General features: G+C 42.9%; 1 protein-coding gene across 3 annotated transcripts in view; it reads left to right on the forward strand.

Annotated features, from left to right (window-relative positions):
• The window catches only part of PLEK (pleckstrin), an 80,143-nt gene extending 61,808 nt beyond the window's left edge, over window positions 1–18,335 (forward strand). For all 3 annotated transcript variants that reach the window (XM_003262481.3, XM_030827942.1, XM_030827943.1), the window contains 8 exons: window positions 1,081–1,236; window positions 1,476–1,657; window positions 3,277–3,368; window positions 7,406–7,590; window positions 9,283–9,387; window positions 14,033–14,116; window positions 14,980–15,049; window positions 16,569–18,335. In XM_003262481.3, the coding sequence (XP_003262529.1) occupies window positions 1,081–1,236; window positions 1,476–1,657; window positions 3,277–3,368; window positions 7,406–7,590; window positions 9,283–9,387; window positions 14,033–14,116; window positions 14,980–15,049; window positions 16,569–16,705 (1,011 nt within the window). In that variant the 3' untranslated portion in view covers window positions 16,706–18,335. The remainder of the gene's footprint in view (window positions 1–1,080; window positions 1,237–1,475; window positions 1,658–3,276; window positions 3,369–7,405; window positions 7,591–9,282; window positions 9,388–14,032; window positions 14,117–14,979; window positions 15,050–16,568) is intronic.
• The last annotated feature ends 4,986 nt before the right edge of the window (window positions 18,336–23,321 follow it).

The raw sequence follows: 23,321 nt of genomic DNA on the forward strand, positions 1-23,321 counted from the left end.
GAAGGCAGATTTGGGGTAAAACCAGCTTTTATTTATATGTGTCTCCAGTGAGTCAGATTAGTTGGTTTGCGGGCCATATTTTGAAAACCACTAGGCTTTAAAATATTTAATAGTTTCTCCAATTCTGACTAACCCTCCCAAGAATTGAAATGTTCTAAAACCCTGAAAAATGAAAACCCTTCCAACCAAACACCAGTAATTATCATTTTTGTATTTTTTCTCCTCAAAATAGGCAGTTAAACATGTAAAAATAAATAAAGACTTCAAAAAAAAAAAGAACTATACTCTAAGATCGTGTGTCAGATGTAGTTTCAGAAGCAAGATCTGCCGGCAGTTCTTACACATAGCAGGGGTGAGAATGTTACTATGAGGTGGCTCCTTTGTGGTTCTTAATTGTGTGAACCAGCCATGAAAAGGGAGGTGCAAGGAAAATCATAGCAGGAAAGGGTTTGGGTGGGGATGAAGTAGACAATAAGAAGGATTGGTTGCTCTTTTCAATGAAGTGTGATAGCTGCTAGCATTTGGCAGTTTGGGAAATGATCTTCTTTTGTATTATTTTATGAATATCCCCTGTGTACTCAGTATCATGAGCCAAGGAAAGTACCTGATAATGTAATTGCCATGGAGAAGGAAAGATAACCATACTGAAGACAATTAAAGAACTATATGAGGAAATATATAACAAAGTTCCAGGGTGTGTGGCACAATCAGTGAGAAAAGCGGGAGGCGCCCCTGAGATCAGGGTGGGTCTGTGCAGTTCGGGAAGCCTCATCAGTGAGGTGGCTAAGCTGAGCCTTGAAGGATAGGGAGAGGTTAGGTAAGGGGAGAAAGAGGAGGGGCAGAGTTGCGAAGGAGTGTTCCAGAGAATGGGGTCAGCTTGAGCAAAGAGCCAGGAGTAGAAATGAGAAAGGCTCCCCAAGTAGCCACTGATTTGAGAGGATTTATGTTGAAGGAACAGAGATGATGTCACGAAACATTTTAAAAACCAACTTTAAGTAAATATAGACTCTTTCCTATTAGGAAGAAAATACAGTTTGCAAAGAGCCCTGCCCATCTCAGCTCTTTTGGTTGTCATTACAGGGGAGCATGTTCAATACGTGGAAACCCATGTGGGTTGTATTGTTAGAAGATGGAATTGAATTCTATAAGAAGAAAAGTGACAACAGCCCCAAAGGAATGATCCCGCTGAAAGGGAGCACTCTGACTAGCCCTTGTCAGGACTTTGGCAAAAGGATGGTGAGTTGACATCATGAGTTGGCATGAATCCCTGGTCAGGCACTCACCTTTTGGTGCAAGCATTGCCTACAATGTGGGTGGTCTTCCTTGGGCTGGTCCCTCTCACCACCACTCACACCCCACCCTGGCATTTGGGTTTCTCTTGGCTAGAAGAGGTTTAGGCCAACGGCCTCTGCATCATGAGGGGCCCCAAGCCCTTGAAATAAGTCATTTCTAATGGGATGTGTTTTGATTTTCAGTTTGTGTTTAAGATCACTACGACCAAACAGCAGGACCACTTCTTCCAGGCAGCCTTCCTGGAGGAGAGAGATGCCTGGGTTCGGGATATCAAGAAGGCCATTAAATGCATTGAAGGAGGCCAGAAGTTTGCCAGGAAATCTACCAGGAGGTCCATTCGACTGCCAGAAACCATTGACTTAGGGTGATTTTCTCTGTTTACTTCTCTTTACTCATTCCTTCTGATAGACACAAACATAGCAGATCCTGCTCCAAGGCTTGCTTTGACCACCTCTGATGTTGTATCCACTCTGCCAGGTCAATACTGGCACTTGGTGTACTAAAACGTTTACCTGGGTCTGAAGGAGTGATCCAAGGCCTACTAGCTGAGGAGAGGAGGCGAATGGAGTACAAATTCCCTCATACTGGGTACCAGAGAGAGAGAGAGAGAGAGAGAGAGAGAGAAACATCGTCATTGCATTTATAAAGCAGCCATAATAAGTCAGTCTTGAAATAAAGCTTTAGGATCTTTAGGTAGAAAGGAAAAGGCAGGGGCTATGCATCCAAGCAAGCAAGGTTTCAAGTTCAAGTTCATGCTTTTACACACTCAGGAAGGGCCAGCCAGGGTAAACACGCATCCTGGTGGAAGCCATTTATGTCCTGACCCAGTTTAATGGCCTCTGATGTTGGTTGGCTTGGAATTGCAGGTGATAGTTGTAGCCTAAAGGTGGTCAGAGGCTAACAGGAAGATCTAGCTCCTGACAGAGGTTGGGAATGGGATTTCTTCCTTCCTGAGTATCTCACATCTTTGGTCACATGAGCCCCTTTCTCTAGGAGTCCCTTTCTTCTTGGTAGTTTTGCTTTTTTGTTGAGCATTCCCTGAAACAGGGGCCCTGTTGAGAAGAATCCTATGCCGGCTGCTTAAAATGTCCAACAAGAATTTTGTTTTTGTGGAGGGTGGGGTGGGGAGAGGCACTGAGAGGAGCCTAGAGACATCCCTTCTGCACTTCTGCATGACGATACAAGACTTGGCGTGGCACAGTAGTTTGACAAAGTTTGTGAAGTGAGCTGAGTGAGACTCAGCAGCCCCCTTCACCACAAAAGCTTTTTGGCAAAGAGCTCCACGGAGGCACCCAGTGTAGCTGCAGCTGCTGATGGGGGCCATCGAGTGACCACAGTCCTGGCCAGTGCTGTCAGAACTAAGTGGGAAAAATGCTCGGACTACAGGGAGCCACAGGCTACATGGAAGGGGCCTTCTGTTTTGTTGCTTAGAGCTTCTCTCATAAGGCTATCTTTGATGTATCACTTCAAGGACAAAAATGAGAACTTCTCACCATTTTGCCTTATATCTCATCATTTTAAAGATAAGACATATGCTTAGTGGAAGCATTCACTTTCTTAAAGGCAAATGTCTACCACAGATGGTCCCTCGAAGAGCATTAAAGAATTGGGATATGAGGATTGAGGGACATTAAAGATGTACAATATGTAGAAAATGGACCTTAAGAACCTTTCATCTTTGACATCTAAATTGGGGCAACTTTCCAACCCAGGCACCAATAATTAAATCAACAAACAGCTGAATGAATTTAAGAGAATTTAGGAGACGTTAAGTACCTTCCAGCATTGCTAAATGCTGTGCAGGCTACAGAGTTATGCAGATATGAATGCTGCCCCTCCACTACTTATGATCTGATGGAGGGAGATTAAGCTCAGGGGATACCTGGGGTGGGGAAGCTTGTGCTCACCTCCCAGAGAGAACTTACTATTCTGAAATGTTCCCCACTCATCCAACTGGGTTTTTTTTTTTTTATCTCTGTGCAGTGCCTTATATTTGTCCATGAAAGACACTGAAAAAGGAATAAAAGAACTGAATCTAGAGAAGGACAAGAAGATTTTTAATCACTGCTTCACAGGTAAAAGCACTTGCGGGCCTGAAATAGGGCAACTGGGAAGGCGATATGGAGTCCTCCTTCGGCCTCGTCTGTGAGGTGGGGGTATGAAGTATGGGGGTTGGAAGGGGTCCCAGAATGCAGCCTGGTGAGCCTGAGAATGAAGCTCCTACAGAGTGAAAATAGAAAGAAGTTCGTTGTTCAAGCTAACGATTTTGTTCAAGCTTTATTTGTTCAAGTTAACATTTGTTCAAGCTAACGTTCCAATCAAAGGATTTTTTTTCTCAATAAATGGCATTATGTTGAGGCTTGCTAGAAATAGACACAGAATTGGCTAAGATGCAACCCTTACTACGATAAACAGGGATTAAGGCATACAGTGTAAGTTTTAAATGACAAGATTAGGGCTATCAGAGGCTGCACAGGGTCAGGTATTAAGTGTTATGAGTTTAGATAGTATGGTGTAGTGGTTAAAAACATGTCCTTTAGAGCTAGACTACCTTGGTTCAAATTCTGGCTCTGCAACTTATCAGTTATAAAACCTTGGCTCAATAACTTAGCCTCTCTGTGCTTCACTTTCTCTGTCTATTTAGTGGGGATAATCACAGTGCACCTACCTCATAGGCTTGCCATTATGTGTGTAGAGCAGTGCCTGGCACACGCTCAGTGCTATATGGTGCAAGCTCAAGTGGTTATTGTGTTTTAAGTGGTCACATGTCTGTACAACCAATTCCAGGGGTTCCGACAAAGAGAAAGAGCTCAGGGGTTGATGGGATGAATAGGAGGTGGTCCCCAAATTTGACCCTGAAAGATGGGCAGAATTTCATTAAATATTTACGGGAGGATTTTTGATGAGGAGGCAGGGCAGAGGATGGGCAAAGGATGGTGAGGACAAAGTTATGAGGCAGACATGTGCAGAATATGCATCTAGAAAAAGAAACTGACCAGCCTAGTAGGGCTGATGGTTCATCAGGGGGAGCAAAATGGGATGTACAATTTGGTACTAAGTTTGTCAGATACCAGGCCTGGCTTTCTTATGGTGACAAGAGAGATCAAAGGAAGAAAACTCTGAGCTAATACAGCAAATGTATCAGGATGTGCCATCAACAGATAATCCATGAAATTGGTCCAGGTCAGGATTGGCAAGGCTAAGGGGAAAAGGCTATGATCACTGATGATGAGATAGTCCCCCATGGGAATAAGCCTCAGAGTCAAGGCAGCAGCCCATGAGCATCAGACAAGGCAGGGCTGAGATTTGAGATCAAGACACCAAGCTGTGGGTGGTGGTATCAGAAAGTGACAAGAGCAAGGGAAGGTCCTAACTCTAGCAGGACTGAGGTCACTGCAACAGCCTTGGGCAAAGGGAACAGGAGGGGATTTCAGTGTAGACTTGGTCACACAATCCAGGTCAGACTGATTTCCACTGCAATGTGTTACCGACTACCACAGTATTGGGCTGGTCTTCTTCTCCTCCTCCTTCTCCTTCTCCTTCTCCTCCTTCTCCTTCTCCTTCTTCCCCTCCTTCCCCTCCTTCTCCTTCTCCTTCTTCTTTTGTCCTCTTCTTCCTCTTCCTCTTCTTCTTCTCCTTCTCCTTCTCCTCCTCCTCCTTCTCCTTCTCTCTTCTTCTTGCTTCTTGCTTCTTCTCCTCTTCTCCTCTTCTTCTTCTACTCTTTCTTCTTTGTCTTTCTTCTTCTCCTCCTCCTTCTCCTTCTTCTCCTCCTCCTCCTTCTTCTTCTCCTCCTCCTCCTCCTCCTTCTTCTTCTTCTCCTCCTCCTCCTTCTTCTTCTCCTTCTTCTTCTCCCTCTTCTTCTCCCTCTTCTCCTTCCTTCTTCTTCTTCTTCCTCTTTTTTTTTTGAGATGGAGTTTCACTGTTGTTGTTCAGGCTGGTGTGCAGTGGCACGATCTTGGCTCACTGCAACCTCTGCCGCCCAGGTTCAAGCGTGATTCTCGTGCCTCAGCCTCCTGAGTAGCTGGGATTGCAGATGTGCACCACCATGCCTGGCTAATTTTTGTATTTTTAGTAGATTCGGGGTTTTACCATGTTGGCCAGACTGGTCTCAAACTTCTGACCTCAGGTGATCTGCCCGCCTTGGCCTCTCAAAGTGGCCTGTAATCCCTAAGATAACAGGTGGGCTAGTACTTCTTAAATCCTTCTTGTTGAAGGTCAGGGTGGGTTCTGGACATTTCTATGGATGGAGCCTTCATGGGGGAGTCAGGTGGCCTCGGCTGGGAGTTGAAGGCGGCAGCAGAGACTGGGACCCAGCAGTGCTGACACATGATGGAAGACCTTAAATGTCCGATGACTGGCAGACTAGACCAAACTTGTCTTTCAAGCTTCAGCATGCCTCACTGAGTGAGCATGGATGCAAGGGTTAGAACACTTAAAAGTGACAGCCCAGAGTAGTTGTAACTTCGGCCTAAGATCACTCAAATTCCCTGAGCCTTAATTTTCTCATCCTTAAAATGAGGACTGCAATTACTGCCCTGCCTCTTTCACAGGCTGCTATAAAGATAAAAGGGAGAAATGCAGTGTCGCTTAGTTTATCCTTGTAGAGAAAGAAAAGTGAGCAAAAGCCTTTCATACATGAAATTCATGGAAGGCTCGCTATCCAACTGCTGTCACTCCTGTTTTGAGGGCAGCATCCCTACTGCTTTTGCCTGGATGACAGGTCAGGCAGGCTGTCATGTTGACTCCCTTGTTGGATACATTTGTAAGGAACACACTGCTTTTTATTTATTTATTTTTTATAATTGACACATAATGGTACATATTTATGGGGTACAATTAATGTTCTGATACACACATACATTGTGCAGTGATCAAATCATGGTAATTAGTGTATCCATCACCTCAAATATTTATCATTTTTTGTTGTAAGAACAAACATGCTGTTTTTAATACAAAGCTTCATTGTAACCTGCTAATAATCCAATGTATGGGTCAATTTCATTTTCTTCTCTTTGCAATCATCTCTTGAGGCAGAAGGTTGCTTAAATGACTTCTCAAGGTCCCTGCTAGACTCTGCAAAGGCATGACAATCAGTGCAGGTGATGTCATCAAATTTTAATTTAGGACATACATACGTCACATTATTTCCCATTTAAAAACTTAAAATGATTTCCCATTAGCCAAATTTCTTACTGTGCCATCAAAGCTCTCCCCACCCACCCTTCACCTCCCTCCTCCTCTTGTTTCCTTTTGCCTTCTTTCCACCAACTCCTCCCCTGCCCCATGGGGCTGCTTTATGCCTGAGTGCATCTGTTCACACGGCTGCCCCCTCAGCTTGTGCTGGTTCCTCTGCATCCTGCCTCATATGCTTGGCAAACACCTACTCATGTTTTAAGCCTCTGCCCAGTGTCACTTCCTCTATGAATCTTTTCCTGATGGTGCATGCACAGCCCTCTTCTCTCACGTCCTCCACCTCTTTCACACCTTCAGATTTGACCCAGTAGTCTCGCAACTGACTTATAGCAGAGCACTTGTTACCAGACTTATTTATTACACCCATCATGCCCTTTTACACTCCCTGAGGGAATTTCTCCAGCACCCAGTAGAGTACCTAGCATCGAGTAGGTGCTCAGTAAATGTTTGTTCATTAATGGGATAAGTGAGTGGGTTAGTAAAACCTATTTCTTTGATGCATGTGTTAATTTTTTTTAAGACAAAGACTTTATTTTTTATTTTTAAAGTTATTATTTTTTGAGATGGAGTCTTTTTATGTTGCCTAGGCTTGTCTTGAACTCCTGGGCTCAACTATCCTACTGCCTCAGCTTCCAGAGTAGCTGGGACAACAGGTGTGCCACCATACCTGGTCATGTGTTTCTTCTTAAGCAGCATGTAGATGCTCTTAAAAACCCTTTACATGGTTTTTTGTTTGTTTGTTTGTTTGTTTGTTTCTAGTGGGTATCTATCCCACTGATTTTGTTTTCTCTTTCTTGAAATAACAGGGAAGACAAGACAAGTCAGACCTGTGGGTGCCCTGGAGTCAGTTCAGGGGTGATTGTCAGGGGCTTGTTCTTCGGTAAGGAGAGTTAACCTTCCCTGTGCTGGTCCCATCTAGGTAGCTGCGTCATTGATTGGCTGGTATCCAACCAGTCTGTTAGGAATCGCCAGGAAGGCCTCATGATTGCTTCATCACTGCTCAATGAGGGGTATCTGCAGCCTGCTGGAGACATGTCCAAGAGTGCAGTGGATGGAACTGCTGAAAACCCTTTCCTGGACAACCCTGATGCCTTCTATTACTTTGTAAGAAAACCTCCCCATCTCTTCTTCCTGTAAGGGAGGCTGCCCTGAGCAGATTCTAGATTGATTTCAGTTCATAGACATCTATAGAGCACTGTTAGGCAGCGGGTAGGGAGGTCAGCCAGGAAGAACAAGGGAATACCTGAAGCTTCCAGGCCCATTTAGAGCTTCTGTTATACCAGCATTTCCCAACTCAACAGCTGCCCTCTCCACAACACTCGCCCTGTCCAAGTGAATTTGTTATTATAAAAGGATACTACTGTTTACTTGAAAAAAAATTTTTAATGGACATTTTAAAGTTTATTGTTTCCTATTTATTTATTTATTTTTTTAGATGTAGTCTCGCTCTGTCACCCAGGCTGGAGTGCAGTGGTGTCATCTTGGCTCACCGCAACCTCTGCCTCCCGGGTTCAAGCGATTTTCCTGTCTCAGCTTCCCGAGTAGCTAGGATTACAGGCATGTGCCACCACACCCAGCTAATTTTCGTATTTTTAGTAAAGACAGGGTTTCACCACGTTGGCCAGGCTGGTCTCGAACTCCTGACCTCAAGTGATCCACCTGCCTCCATCTCCCAACTATCTATTCTTATTCTAAGCAATAATTCATTTATAAAACTGTCTTAGACCCTAGTCCATGGCAAGCATTCTCTAAGACAAGAAGATACAGCCACATAGACAAGCATGCTGGAGGGACAGGCAAAAATCCTGCCCTCCTGCAGCTTCCTTTCCAGATGGGAGTCTATAAATCACAGGTTTGATGTGTTAGGTGCATTGTTCCAAATGTACGTTAAAACACGTGACTCTTAATACAAAATGTGTCCATGGATGTCACTTCCTGCAGTCATCTTGTGTACCTCCCACAGTATGCTTACCCACGATTGGGAAACACTATATTATGCAATGTGAACTTGTTCTTAGGCCACGTGAGCAATGGTGGATTTCTTGGGGGATTTTGACAGTTTTGTTTCTATCTTGGATCAGAGCACAGAATTTAGGAAGTTACCTAAGAGAACCATCCTTCTTATAAACATGAAGTGAACACCCTAGAGGGTTTCATTTCACTTTAGGGGAAGTTCCACAGTCTGTTTTTTTTTTTCTTCTTCAGTCCTTTGATCTGGTCATTTATAGCCATTTCAATGCAGGATTCTAAAAATACCCATCACAGTGGCTCCTCTTCCTCGGTCTGATTCCTCATCCACTTTTGCTGAGCAAGTCCCACTTCCCTCATAACCTCAGGGGAAGAGGCTAGACACATGTTCTCACTTTTCTCCAAGAGGGGGCTCAGTGGCAAATGTTGAGCTGGTGATAGTATTGCGAATGAGAAATTAGCCTGCCCTGCTTTCAAGGATGTGACCATGGTATCCCAAGAGAAGGAAGGCTTTGAAGGCAGACATGTGCCTGGTTAGGAAGATGGAGTTAAAGTTAGGATAGCTTGGGAGACCCTCCAGAATAAAAGGATATTGACAAGATCACACCTGAGTGGAGACAAGAAAGGAACAGCCCCTGAAGCAAGTACAAGGAGGAGGAGAAACTCGCTCATCAAGGACCTTTGAAGTTCAGATTGGGATGTACACAGGAATGGAGGAAAAAGGAGGAGGCTGCCCTCATGGCTGGAGGGGAGGGGGAAATGGAGATGGCACAAGTAGCAATGTGCCTAAGACTGGTGGCATCAGCTTGCTGTTTGATTTTCCAACAGCCAGACAGTGGATTCTTCTGTGAAGAGAATTCCAGTGATGATGATGTGATTCTGAAAGAAGAATTCAGAGGGGTCATTATCAAACAGGGATGTTTACTGAAGCAGGTGAGTGGCCACCACTGCTCCCATCTAGCCTTTTCCCTTTACAAGGTCCTTTTTGTTTCTAAGTTACCCAATGACTTTTGGTTTGTTTGGTTAATAGTCAAGCAGAAAATGAAACCCACAGAGTGAAAGATAGATGAGTAGCTCTGTAGATATCAAAGTGGCTTTAGGTCAGGAAGATTGAGTTTGAAGATGTCCCTAAAAGTAGGAAAATGCCTCTTTTATCAATATCATAGGAAAAAAAAAGGTGTTTCAAGAAAAATATGGCCGGAGGAGATAAATTGTCTAAGAGATGCCATCCAAAAGACAAAGCTGTCTCATGGTAAAAATACTTCCATTTTACCTGTCCCTCCTCCCTTCAAAGCAACCAAGAAAACAGGAACAGGCCACACCCAGAAGAGGAACAGAGTACACCACTGAGAGCAAAGAAGAGTCATTCCAGTCTGTGCTTAGGGCATGACAAGACCAAAACCTGGGCATGCAGAGGCCAGTTCACAGGAACAGCAGGCAAAAGTCAAATGCAGATTGAGGGCATGGACAGAGTCCTGGGGGGATGTCCAGGTGTCCACAGGTACAGGCCACCATCAGTCTTGGAGGCAAGGGCTGGAGAGTGCTGAGGAGCTCTAGTCGGTTACCGGGTGCCAAGGCATATGATGCCAAGAGGTAAGAGATGGACAGGGGCCGAGATGACTGAGGAAGCCAGGGCCAGCACCTGGTGGAGGGGGAAGCTAGTTGATACTAGCACAGGGCATCTTAGAGGCCAAGGCTGCTTTGCAGGACCAAGGTCTTGCCTTCCTGGCTGCACTGTGAGCTGCCTTAAAAGCGCTGCTCAGTATATAATGGAGAGAATCTGTTGCCATCAGGAGATTTCCATGTACTGTCTATAGGCTCCACAGGACTGGGGGATTTGATTTATTTCATGTTAGGACCCTGAATGTCCATCTTAGTGATTAATGGAATGGGCAAGGAGGGAAGAACCAGAGAAGAGCCCATATTTACGTTTATAAAGAGGGACTCTGGGCTGGGCTAGCTGAAAGGGGGTATAGGTATGGATTTTGAGTTTCACTGGGGGAAGTGGGACATTCGAATGGAAAAATTACCTTCATATCAGGTTTTAAGAGAACAGTGTCCTAAAAAATATATGGCAAGGATTTATAAAGAATTCATGGACTATTATAATTTTTTTTTTATGACAGGGTGACCAGCTGGCTAGATTAAAAGAAAGGCATGGGGCAGGGCCAGCCTTATACTGGGAAGGCTTGGTCAGTTGCCTACAGACAGTTTGCCCGCTGCTGCTTTCTCTTTGGTTCTGCCAAATATTCCTATGTTCCTGGCTCTTTGATTGCAGGTGCTGGAATGTGGCTGCTAAGACAAGAAGAGTAACTTGGGAGGGAATTTCCTTATTTTGTTGATTTCTTCCATAATTCTATATTGTTATTGGTTATTTCTTGAATTAGTTGATTGGGCAAGCCCTAATCTAGAATGGGGCTCTTGGAAAGCCAAGGATGAAGGTTAATAAAGAGTAGATAAAGTTGGGACTGGACTGGAGCCATGTCTCAGTGAAGCAGCCCAGTTGGAGACCTGGGATGGTCAAAAATTGTGTGTGGGTAATGGGTGTCTGGATGTATTTTGAAAACAATAGGGACAGGATTGAACTTATGTGTTTTCCTTTGCCTTCCTTTGCCTGGCCTTTGATAGGTACAATTTAGCCTTAGCTAGCTCGGTTGGTGCACATTTGAATCTCCCAGGGAACTGTTAAAACTGCATGCCAGGCCAATTAAATCAGAGCCTCTGGATTTTTACAGCTCCCAAGTGATTCTGACGTGCAGCCAAAGCTGAGAACCACTGAGCCAGCCTTTTTCTTAAAAGCTAATTTATTCTATTATCAGTATACAAGTTAAATAGTCTTTCTTAGAAGCTTCCTTTTTATGTGAAGAAAACAGAAATCTATGTGCATTCAGGAATTTTGTTCTTTTACAGTATTCTTTCCTCTGAATTTTTTTTTCAGGGGATGGGGAGCCAAAACCTCTTCAATTTGAACTGACACTTCCCCTTAATGTTTCTAATCTCTTAGCTCAGTGGTTAGTAACCATGGTTTACATCAAAATCACCCAAGGGAATTTTCAGAATTTTAAGAACTTTTTCTTAAAAGTTCCAAAAGTAAGCCTCCCTTGTGTTTGCTGCTGGGAGTTAGCCAGGATTAACCTCATAGAAGGCTTGTTATAATGAAAAAGGACACCTGTGCTCCACACCTCACAGATGGGAAGTAGCTGTGGCTAACTGGAGGCCATCACCCCTGCCCCATTATTTTCTCATCCCAGGATAAATAATCCTACTTGGCAGCAAGTCTGAGGATGAATGATCTTAGATTATATTCAGTATAATCCCTTTTTATATAATTGTTTCTGTTATGACAATGAATAAAATATCTGCTTAATTCTCAACCACATTTAGATTCCTTGAGGGAGAGGAACAATGTGTTATATATGCTTCTCTTGTATCTGCTGTAGAGTTCAGCATCCTTCTTGATTTATCACAGGCAATGAACACTTGGGGAGCTAATTAAGTCAAATATAAGTAGATGACTTTGACAGTTCAGTAACAATTCTTGGAAACCCGAGGCATACATGCATTTCTTAATATTCCTTAGAAAATACTCATTAAGTGAAAGATGACCAGAAATGTACCTGCTAACTTCCAGCTCTTCAACATGTCACATTGTGATGTCAGTGAGGGCTTAAAGGGAATATGGTGGTTGGCTGATTTCACATCCTCCTGTTACCTTCCTCTTTCATTGATTCATAATAAGTTGGTGATTGTCGAGTAATTGCATAATACAGCATGACATGTGTGTCTGTCAGTGAACAGGAAATGGTATGGGGTGGCAACTTTAGTGTCGTTATTCTGAAGGGCAACATTAGTTAAGGCAAAGAGCAGCAATGTATACTTTTGGAAGTCTATGCTTTGCAAAAGCCATTTTGGACATGATATAGCAGGTAGGAATATTTTCTGTCCTTGCATATGACGGCAGGGGTTCCAGCTCCATCCTTCAGGAGGTAGAAAGTTCTTTGGAAATGAGTTCCTTCACCAAATGTTTCGCCAAAAATCTTAGGACCATTTCGGAAAGCTTCCTTGAAGTTCCTCTGGATTTATGAAGGAGGCACTGTTTGCTAAGACCACACGTTTTATTGCTTTCAGCACAAGTAAAATGAAAAATGTTGGAAAATTTGTATACATACTTGCCAATATGTGGTGCTTTAGAAATTACAAATAATATTTCTTGTATTGGCAAGATAGAAACTATGTATCTTTTAATATAATACTATTTTTGGCTTCTGGAGTTAAGTCATTTGAATTTCCTGTGGGAAATCATAGAGTCAGGTTTACCATGACAGTTTAAAATCTGCTGCTCGCTAATGGAAATAACTTGGTAACTCATGGCAAGTACAAACAGATATGAAGCAGCTGCTATATGCCAGGCACTGTGGCCCTGGGGAACAAAGATAAGCAAGACACAAATCCTGCCCTTAAAACTCAGTGTAGACAATGTCAGTGTTTAATTCTATTGGGAAAGGCCAAGTTGTCACCTTCTTTCTTCTTCTTTCTTTCTTCCTTCCTCTTTCCTTCCTCCTACCTTCCTCCCCCTTTTCTCTTCCTCCTCCTCCTCTTTCTTCTTCTTTCTCCTCCTCCTCCTCTTCCTCTTCTTCTTCCTTCTTCGTCATGTCTGTTACAGCAACAGGCATTTCCATTCCTACTGCAGCTACCTAAGATTTAGTTCCTAATAATTTTATGCCTGGATTGTTGTGATCCTTCCCTAATGAATTCTTTTTTACTTACCATCTTTTCCTGGGCTTTCCTTTAATCTAGCCAGCTGGTCCATCCTGCACTTTGTCACCATATTAATCTTCTTAAAATGTAATTGTAATTCTTTCACTTCCTACTCAAAAGCCATCAACGACAAACCCTGCCTTTTATTTCCACTAAATCTCTGTCCACTTTTCCCACCTTGCCTCTGCTACTCTTCATGAACCCTACATTCTAGCCAGACTGGTCTTATTCATCAACACCTGAGTATGTCTCTTGCATTCCCACTTCTGCTGTTGTGTTGTCAGTTGTCCTCCTACCCACCTTTGTCTTGCCCATCTAAATCTTGTGTCCCACATGGATAAGTGCAGGTCTTTATGAGGCTTTCTTTGATATCCAAAGCCCACAATGACATATTCCCTACTTAATGCCTTTGGAATCCATTATCTATACCAATTATTTGATTTGGGCATTTGCTACTTTATATTTCAACATAGGTCATAAACTCTTTAAAGATCAGGGCATCTTAAACCTCTTTATTCCTCCTACATTACTTAACATAGCACATTGTACTTAGTACTGCCTTATATCATACTAAAACTGGAAGACAATAATTAGAAATAATTTAATCCACCTCTTTGATCTAATAACATCCAAATTATTAATTGGCTGTAGCACTATCTCCCTGACAAAGACCTAGGCTGCGGTATTGTTATCCTGGAGTTAGTATTTCATTTTCTCTTTCTTTTCTCAATTCAGCAAATAATTATTCTGTAGGTATTGTATGTACAGAGTGATGCTGGGAATTCACCATCCTTTCTTTTAATGTTGATCCTGGATACAGGGGCATAGGAGGAAAAACTGGAAAGTGAGGAAGTTCATCTTGAGAGAAGACCCTGCCTACCTGCACTACTACGACCCTGCTGGGGTAAGATCCTGTGGTTCATAAATCCATTCAAATACATAAATCCACTGCACTTATAATCTGGGCTTCCTATTCCCCTCTCTACTCTGTTGATATCCCCTTTTTCTCTTTACTTGCCCACTTTTTTTTTCTCCCATTCTCCTCTACCTTTTTCTATCCCCTTTCAATGCAAAGATCTGAGATCTTGGGCCTCTGAGGTCAGTATAAGCTTAGGGATGGAACAAAATATCGCTATATTATAATTTATTTGGTCAACTCAACATATTTTTTCCCCAATCCGATATTTTCAGGGGAATTAAATCAGTCCATAGTTTAATATGCATAAAGGTGATAATTCCTCATCCAGGTCAACTTGGATGAGGGTATTGTTTAAGTCCAGCAATTTGGGCTGTTGATTGTCGAAGAGGACTTTTTCCACCATACAATGAACCACTTTTAAAGCATGAAGACAACTCTGGGTAGGGTGCTCACCCTCTGCTTGCAGCACTGGGCTATTTGACTTCCCCTTGATGGTTATATTGCTGCATCAGGTGCATGGGACCAAAGAGCTCTGGAAACATGTAGCTCTTTTTTAGTGGGATACAGTGACCTGAGTGTCTCCACCTCTCCTGTCACTTTTCTCCAGATTGAAGTCCAGATTGACTTGCATTTTCTCATCGAGCCTCCTGGCCCCACAGAAGCAGGGTGTGGAGGATCTGGAAGGACCCTACATCTGGAAGCAGTTTTTCTTTCATCTCCTTCTGCTCTTACTTATTTTGGGGGGCCCTGATCTGTATTAGAGTGAGTCTGGCTTTTTCACCAAGAGGATGAGGTCTATCTATACGCTGTATTTTGGAAACATAACGAACAACTCCTTTCTTCTGTAGGCAGAAGATCCCCTGGGAGCAATTCACTTGAGAGGCTGTGTGGTGACTTCAGTGGAGAGCAACTCAAATGGTAAGATGAATTTCTGTGTGAGAGAGGTGTGTCTGCTCAGACTCCCCCCCCACACCTGGACGTCCTGGGCCAACATTAATCAGTCAATCAATCAATCAGGATAAGCAGGAATGGGCCAGGCATGGTGGCTCACACCTGTAATCCTGGCACTTTGGGAGGCCGAGGAGGGCAGATCACTTGTGATCAGTAGTTCGAGACCAGCCTGGCTAACATGGTGAAACCCCATCTCTACTAAAAATACAAAAATTAGCTGGGTGTGGTGGCACATGCCTGTGAATCATTTGAGCTTGGCAAGTTGCAGTGAGCTGAGATTGTGCTACTGCACTCCAGCCTGGGTGACAAAGCAATACTCTGTCTCAAAAAAAAAAAAAAAAAATAGCAGGAATGAATTTACTGTCTGAAAGCCTTGGAGAAACCAAGAGTTACTTTTTGTCTCCCAACTGCTGTCAAGGCTCTCCAGGTCTTGGGGAGTTGGATGGCTTTGTGAATGCCTCAAGCAAGTCCCTGAGCAATGCTGGGAAAACTCCATCACTTCACAATGGCTTAGAAGAAGAGCAATGAGGGGGTTGCACTAGAGGACCCCAGACCACAAGGCTATGATTTGGTGCATGGAATAACCACATGGGTGTAGTTTGACTTCTCAGGTGCTGAGGACAAATTGTGTCTCTGGGGTGATGTGGTTTTGACATCCCAAACCCTGGTTTTGTCGACATTTTGGTTTGTAGTATGATAAAGGCTGATAGGAAAACATCATAACTGCAAATGCCTAGAGTTTTACTGTGCCTGAATTTGCCCACCTCCACTCCCACCACCTAGAATTATGCTTTGGTTTTAGGGCAGGGAGCATGCTGGTTCTTTATCTGATTTGTGATGTTTTAAGTCTTGTCACAGTATTGGCCAGGTTATTGCCTTTTAGTCTTCAGCAGAACTCTGACTTAGCCCTTGATTTAAAACAGTTCAGGCAATAACTTGTGGTACTGTTGGTAGGTCTGGCTTTGTGTATGTATATAAACATATATATACACACATATACACGCACACACATCTATATTGCAAATATAAATATATACATATATATTATAAATACAAATCTATACTAACAGAAAGACAGGTAGATAGATAGATATCAGGAGCAACCCTTGATTTATATTATGAGCAGAGGGAAGGTACCCATTAGAAACTATTAGAGGTTACTCATTAAACGCTGTTGCTATACAAATGTGAGAAATTTAGTGTGCCTGTAACTATGAAACAAAATGTTTCTCCTTAAGTGTTTTACCTATTTCTTAAAAATATATATACACACACAATCATGCTATGTATCTACTATGTCAATACTATATATATAACTGTGCAATGAATTATTCTATAATCATACCTTGTTTGTATGTTTGAAAGCCACATAGTCAATTTCCTCAGAACATGAAGAAAACAGAGATTTCATGGCTTGTAGAGGAGGGTGGACCAAGTGGTCTTTCTGATGCCTGTGCGTGCTGCCATTCGCCTTCTCTTTCCCCAGGCAGGAAGAGTGAGGAAGAGAACCTTTTTGAGATCATCACAGCAGATGAAGTGCACTATTTCTTGCAAGCGGCCAGCCCCAAGGAGCGCACAGAGTGGATCAAAGCCATCCAGGTGGCCTCCCGAACTGGGAAGTAAAGACACTCCTGCATTCCTCCTCCCCTCCTGAGGGAAGCCCATGGACAAGCTGAGTCCAGGACCTGTCCACTTCTGTGACAAATCAACGGGAAACAGCCCAGGGGTGGGAAGTTTTCATTTGCAGGGGGGTCTGAATGTAACTCACCATGTGGTGTGCAAGGTTCCCCTGCATTGTATTGCTCACTGCAGCCCCTCTGCCCCTATCCATGACCCCCAAGAAGCTATAACAAGCTGTGCAGCCTCAGAAGGCTGCTTGCCCTCTCCAGGCCTCAGGGCCTCTTCTGGAAAATGAAGAAATTCAACTAGTAGATTCCTGAGGTCCCCCCAGCTTAAAAAAAAAAAAAAAATCTGCCCTGTGATTTTAACACTCGCAGTAGTGATAGCATACCTAGTTGTTCTGCTGGTGTCCTTCCTTGGCTAAGTCTTGGCCTTCAGTTATCTTCAAATGTACCAGAACCTGAGCCAACGCCTTCCCTGTGAAACTGTTGCTCATCTGTAGTACAGTACCAGGAAGAAACCTCTTTTGTTCTCTTTAGCCATCTTCTACTTGCTCTTGGCCTTGAGATCGTGTAACAAAATGAAGGAGGGCTCTCTTCTTTCTTCCTCATCCTACTCAAAAACTTCCCAAGAGCAGTGGTGGCTTTGAGGGTTTTGACTTCTATTACTTTTCACAGCCTGGAAAGTTGTGTCTTCTGGGAAAGAGACCCGGGGAGGCCAGGAGTAGCTGAGGGTCCTTTCTGTGCCCTTAAGCCGCCCAGAGGAGCCCTATTCCACTCTGGTTTGAGGCTGATCTGAGAGGGTCTCCCTTTGTTCCTTTCTGGAGCATTTCTCTAATATTTATTACAATTAGGAGGGGGACCCCACATCTGTGAGATTCTGTTTCATTTGAGGTTTACAGAAAAAAAAAGTGACCAGATGGGTTCCCCCCATGGGTGAGAGGTCTGGGCAACTGCCTGGAGAATGTGTCTCCCGGCAGCTGCAAGAAGTGGAGGGGCTGAACTACTGGCCAGCTCATTGGATGACGGGTTAATACAACTGCACTGTAAGGACTCAGAGCCACACAGAACTTCTGAGAGGGGCTGTTAGCATTGCGCAGCATCTTCAATTCTCCAGTTAATGATATTGTGTTCGTGCCTCAGCTTTAAGCACAAGTAGTAGCAGCTCCTGCTTGAGTTCTGAGGGCATCATGGCCCTATGATTAACCACAGTGATCTAACCTAGACTAAAATTGGGAACTTGTTTGCAATTTTTGACCCTGACCGCTAACTAGTGATTCTTCTCCAAAATTGAGAAAGATAGCACCCATTGAAGCAGATATGTGTGTGAAAGTATATTTTTCAATCCAGATTTTTAATTTTAAGGCCCCAGGAAAGAGAGTAGAACATCTTTCCTCATTTTATCAAATCCTTTCTTGCCCTCCCTCAAATCCCCTGTAACATTCCTGAGGCTGTTCCTACTCCCAGATGGTTTTATCAATAGCCTACAGGTAAAGAACTGTCTTTTTCTCTGATTCTTTAATAAATTGTCTTTATAGAATATGCACAAATTTTTCTACACTCAGTGTTAAAGTATTTATTAATGGGAAGTCTACTTAATGTTTTGAAATAAATATATGACTCTGTTTAATGCATTTTTGGTGTGATGACTCTGTTTTGCCTCCTATCGATAACTCTCCCCTCTGGCCGGGCACGGTGGCTCACGCCTGTAATCCCAACATTTGAGAGGCCAAGGCGGGTGGATCACTTGAGGTCAGGAGTTCGAGATCAGCCTGACCAACATGGTGAAACCCTGTCTCTACTAAAAAAAACAAAACAAACAAACAGACAAATAACTCTCCTTTTTTACAACTCCGTTTTATTTACTAAGGGTAATACTATCTTTTATTTTTCATCATCTCAATAGCTTTATGATTTTTTTAAATTATTATACTTTAAGTTCCGGGGTACATGTGCACAACATGCAGGTTTGTTACATAGGTACACATGTGCCTTGTTGGTTTGCTGCAACCATCAACTCGTCATTTACATTAGGTATTTCAACTAATGCTATCCCTCCCCCAGTGCCCCACCCCCCAACAGGCCCCCGTGTGTGATGTTCCCCTCCCTGTGTCCATGTGTTCTCATTGTTTAACTCCCACTTATGAGTGAGAACATGAGGTGTTTGGTTTTCTCTTCTTGTGTTAGTTTGCTGAGAACGATGGTTTGCAGCTTCATCCATGTCCCTGCAAAGGACATGAACTCATCCTTTTTTATGGCTGCATAGTTTTCCATGTTGTGTATGTGCCACATTTTCTTTATCCAGTCTGTCATTGATGGGCATTTGGGTTGGTTCCAAGACTTTGCTATTGTGAAGAGTGCTGCAATAAACATACGTGTGCATGTGTCTTTATAGTAGAATTATTTATAATTCTTTGGGTATATACCCAGTAATAAGATTGCTGTGTCAAATGGTATTTCTAGTTCTAGGTCCATGAGGAATCGCCACACTGTCTTCCACAGTGGTTGAACTAATTTACACTCCCACCAACAGTGTAAAAGCATTCCTATTTCTCCACATCCGCTCCAGCATCTGTTGTTTCCTGACTTTTTAATGATCAACATCCTAACTGGGGTGAGATGGTATCCCATTGCGATTTTGATTTGTGTTTCTCTAATGACCAGTGATGATGAGCATTTTTTTCATAAGTTTGTTGGCTGCATAAATGTCTTCTTTTGAGAAGTGTCTGTTCATATCCTTTGCCCATTTTTTGATGGGGTTGTTGGTTTTTTTCTTGTAAATTTGTCTAAGTTCTTTGTAGATTTTGGATATTAGCCCTTTGTCAGATTGATAGATTGCAAAAATTTTCTCCCAATCTGTAGGTTTCCTGTTCACTCTGATGATAGTTTCTTTTGCTGTGCAGAAGCTCCTTAGTTTAATTAGATCCCATTTATCTATTCTGGCTTTTGTTGCCATTGCTTTTGGTGTTTTAGTCGTGAAGTCTTAGCCCACGCCTATGTCCTGAATGGTATTGCCTAGGCTTTCTTCTAGGAATTTTATGGTTTTATGTCTTATGTATAAGTCTTTAATCCATCTTGAGTTAATTTTTGTATAAGGTGTAAGGAAGGGATCCAGTTTCAGCTTTTTGCATATGGCTAGTTAGTTTTCCCTGCACCATTTATAAAATAGGGAATCCTTTTCCCATTGCTTGTTTTTGTCAGGTTTGTCAAAGATCAGATGGCTATAGATGTGTGGCATTATTTTTGAGGCCTCTATTCTGTTCCATTGGTCTGTATATCTGCTTTAGTACCAGTACCATGCTGTTTTGGTTACTGTAGCCTTGTAGTATAGTTTGAAGTCAGGTAGTGTGATGCCTCCAGCTTTGTTCTTTTTGCTTAGGATTGTCTTGGCTATACAGGCTCTTTTTTGGTTCCATATGAAATTTAAAGTAGTTTTTCCAATTCTGTGAAGAAAGTTGGTGGTAGCTTGATGGGGATAGCATTGAATCTATAAATTACTTTGGGCAGTATGGCCATTTTCATGATATCGATTCCTCCTATCCATGAGCATGGAATGTTCTTCCATTTGTTTGTGCCCTCTGTTATTTCCTTGAGCAGTGGTTTGTAGTTTTCCTTGAAGACGTCCTTCGCATTCCTTGTAAGTTGTATTCCTAGATGTTTTATTCTCTTTGTAGACATTGTGAATGGGAGTTCACTCATGATTTGACTCTCTGTTTGTCTGTTATTGGTGTATAGGAATGCTTGTGACTTTTGCACATTGATTTTGTATCCTGAGACTTTGCTGAAGTTGCTTATCAGCTTAAGGAGATTTTGGGCTGAGACTGTGGGGTTTTCTAAATATACAATCATGTCATCTGCTAACACAGACAATTTGACGTCCTCTCTTCCTATTTGAATACCCTTTATTTCTTTCTCTTGCCTGATTTCCCTGGCCAGATCTTCCAATACCATGTTGAATCGGAGTGGTGAGAGAAGGCATCCTTGTCTTTGCTGGTTTTCAAAGGGAAATCTTCCAGCTTTTGTCCATTCAGTAAGATACTGGCTGTGGGTTTGTCATAAATAGCTCTTGTTATTTTGAGATACGTCCCACCAATACCTAGTTTATTGAGGGTTTTTAGCATGAAGAGTTGTTGAATTTTATCAAAGGCCTTTTCTGCATCTATTGAGATAATTATGTGGTTTTTGTCATTGGTTCTGCTTATGTGATGGATTATGTTTATTGATTTGCATATATTGAACCAGCCTTGCGTCTCAGGGATAAAGCCAACTTGATCGTGGTGGATAAGCTCTTTGATGTGCTGCTGGACTCAGTTTGCCAGCATTTTTTTTTGAGAATTTTCGAATTGATGTTCATCAGGAACATTGGCCTAAAATTTTCGTTTTTTGTTGTTTCTCTGCCAGGTTTTGGTATCAGGAGGATGCTGGCCTCATGAAATGAGTTAGGGAGGATTCCCTCTTTTTCTATTGATTGGAATAATTTCAGAAGGAATGGTACCAGCTACAGTCTTTTTTATTGCGTCTCTTTGATTCTTCTCTCTTTTCTTCTTTATTAGTCTGGCTAGTGGTCTATCTATTTTGTTGATCTTTTAAAATGCCAGTCTGTGTCTTTTAATTGGGGCATTTAGCCCATTTACATTTAAGGTTAATATTGTTATGTGTGAATTTGATCCTGTCATTATGATGCTAGCTGGTTATTTTGCCTGTTAGTTGATGCAGTTTCTTCATAGCATTGATGGCCTTTACAATTTGGCATGTTTTTGCAGCGGCTGGTACCAGTTGTTCCTTTCCATGTTGAGTGCTTCCTTCAGGAGCTCTTGTAAGGCAAACCTGGTGGTGACAAAATCTCTCAGCATTTGCTTGTCTGTAAAGGATTTTATTTCTCCTTCACTTATGAAGCTTAGTTTGGCTGGATATGAAATTCTGGGTTGAAAATTCTTTTCTTTAAGAATGTTGAATGTTGGCCCCCACTCTTTTCTGGCTTGTAGGGTTTCTGCCGAGAGATCAGCTGTTAGTCTGATGGGCCTCCCCTTGTGGGTAACCCAACCTTTCTGTCCGGCTGCCCTTAACATTTTTTCCTTCATTTCAAACTTGGTGAATCTGACGATTACGTTTCTTGGGGTTGCTCTTCTCAAGGAATATCTTTGTGGTGTTCTCTGTATTTCCTGAATTTGAATGTTGGCCTGCCTTGCTAGGTTGGGGAAGTTCTCCTGAATAATATCCTGAAGAGTGTTTTTCCAACTTGGTTCCATTCTCCCCATCAGTGTCAGGTACACCAATCAAACGTTGATTTGGTCTTTTCACATAGTCCCATATTTCTTGGAGGTTTTGTTCATTCTTTTTCACTCTTTTTTCTCTAATTTTGTCTTCTCAGTTTATTTCATTAAGTTGATTTTCAATCACTGATATCCTTTCTTCCTCTTGATCGATTCAGCTATTGGTATTTGTGTATGCTTCACAAAGTTCTTGTGCTGTGTTTTTCAGCCTTATCAGTTCATTTATGTTCTTCTCTAAACTGGTTATTCTAGTTAGCAATTTGTCTAACATTTTTTCAAGGTTCTTAGCTTCCTTGCATTGGGTTAGAACATGCTCCTTTAGCTCAGATGAGTTTGTTATTATCCATCTTGTGAAGCCTACTTCTGTCAATTCGTGAAACTCATTCTCCATCCAATTTTTTTCCCTTGCTGGTGAGGATTTGTGATCCTTTGGAGGAGAAGGGACATTCTGGTTTTTGGAATTTTCATCTTTCTGTGCTTGTTTCTCCCTATCTTTGTGGTTTTATCTACCTTTGGTTTTTGATGGTGACCTACGGATTGTGTAGATGTCCTTTTTGTTGATGTTGATGCTATTCCTTTCTGTTTGTTAGTTTTCCTTCTAACAGTCAGGCCTCTCAGCTGCAGGTCTGCTGGAGTTTGCTGGAGGTCCACTCCTGACCTTTTTTGCCTGAGTACCACCAGCGGAGGCTGCAGAACTGTAAATATTGCTGTCTGATCCTTCCTCTGGAAGCTTCGTCCCAGAGGGTCACCCGCCAGATGCCAGCCAGAGCTCTCCTGTATGAGGTGTCTGTTGGCCCCTGCTGGAAGGTGTCTCCCAGTCAGGCTACACGAGCATCAGGGATCCACTTGAGGAGGCAGTCTGCCCGTTATCAGAGCTCAAATGCTGTGCTGGGAGAACCACTGCTCTCTTCAGAGCTGTCAGGCAGGGACTTTTAGGTCTGCTGAAGCTGTGCACACAGCTGCCCCTTCCCTCAGCTGCTCTGTCCCAGGGAGATGGGGGTTTTATCTCTAAGTCTGTCACTGGGGCTTCTGGCTTTTGCTCAGAGCTGTGCTGCCCACAGAGGTGGAACCTAGAGAGGCAGTCAGCCTTGCTGAGCTGTGGTGAACTCCACCCAGTTCAAGCTTCCCAGTGGCTTTGTTTACACTGTGAGCATAAAACCGCCTACTCAAGCCTCAGCAATGGCAGACACCCCTCTCCCCGCCAAGCTCCAGCTTCCTAGGTTGGTCTCAGACTGCTGCACTAGCAGCAAGAATTTCAAGCCAATGGATCTTAGCTTGCTGGGCTCCATGGGCATGGGACCCACCGAGCCAGGCACTGGAGGGAATCTCCTGTTCAATCTTCAGTTG

Source organism: Nomascus leucogenys, chromosome 14 (genome assembly GCF_006542625.1).
Source record: "Nomascus leucogenys isolate Asia chromosome 14, Asia_NLE_v1, whole genome shotgun sequence".
Lineage (NCBI taxonomy): Eukaryota > Metazoa > Chordata > Mammalia > Primates > Hylobatidae > Nomascus > Nomascus leucogenys.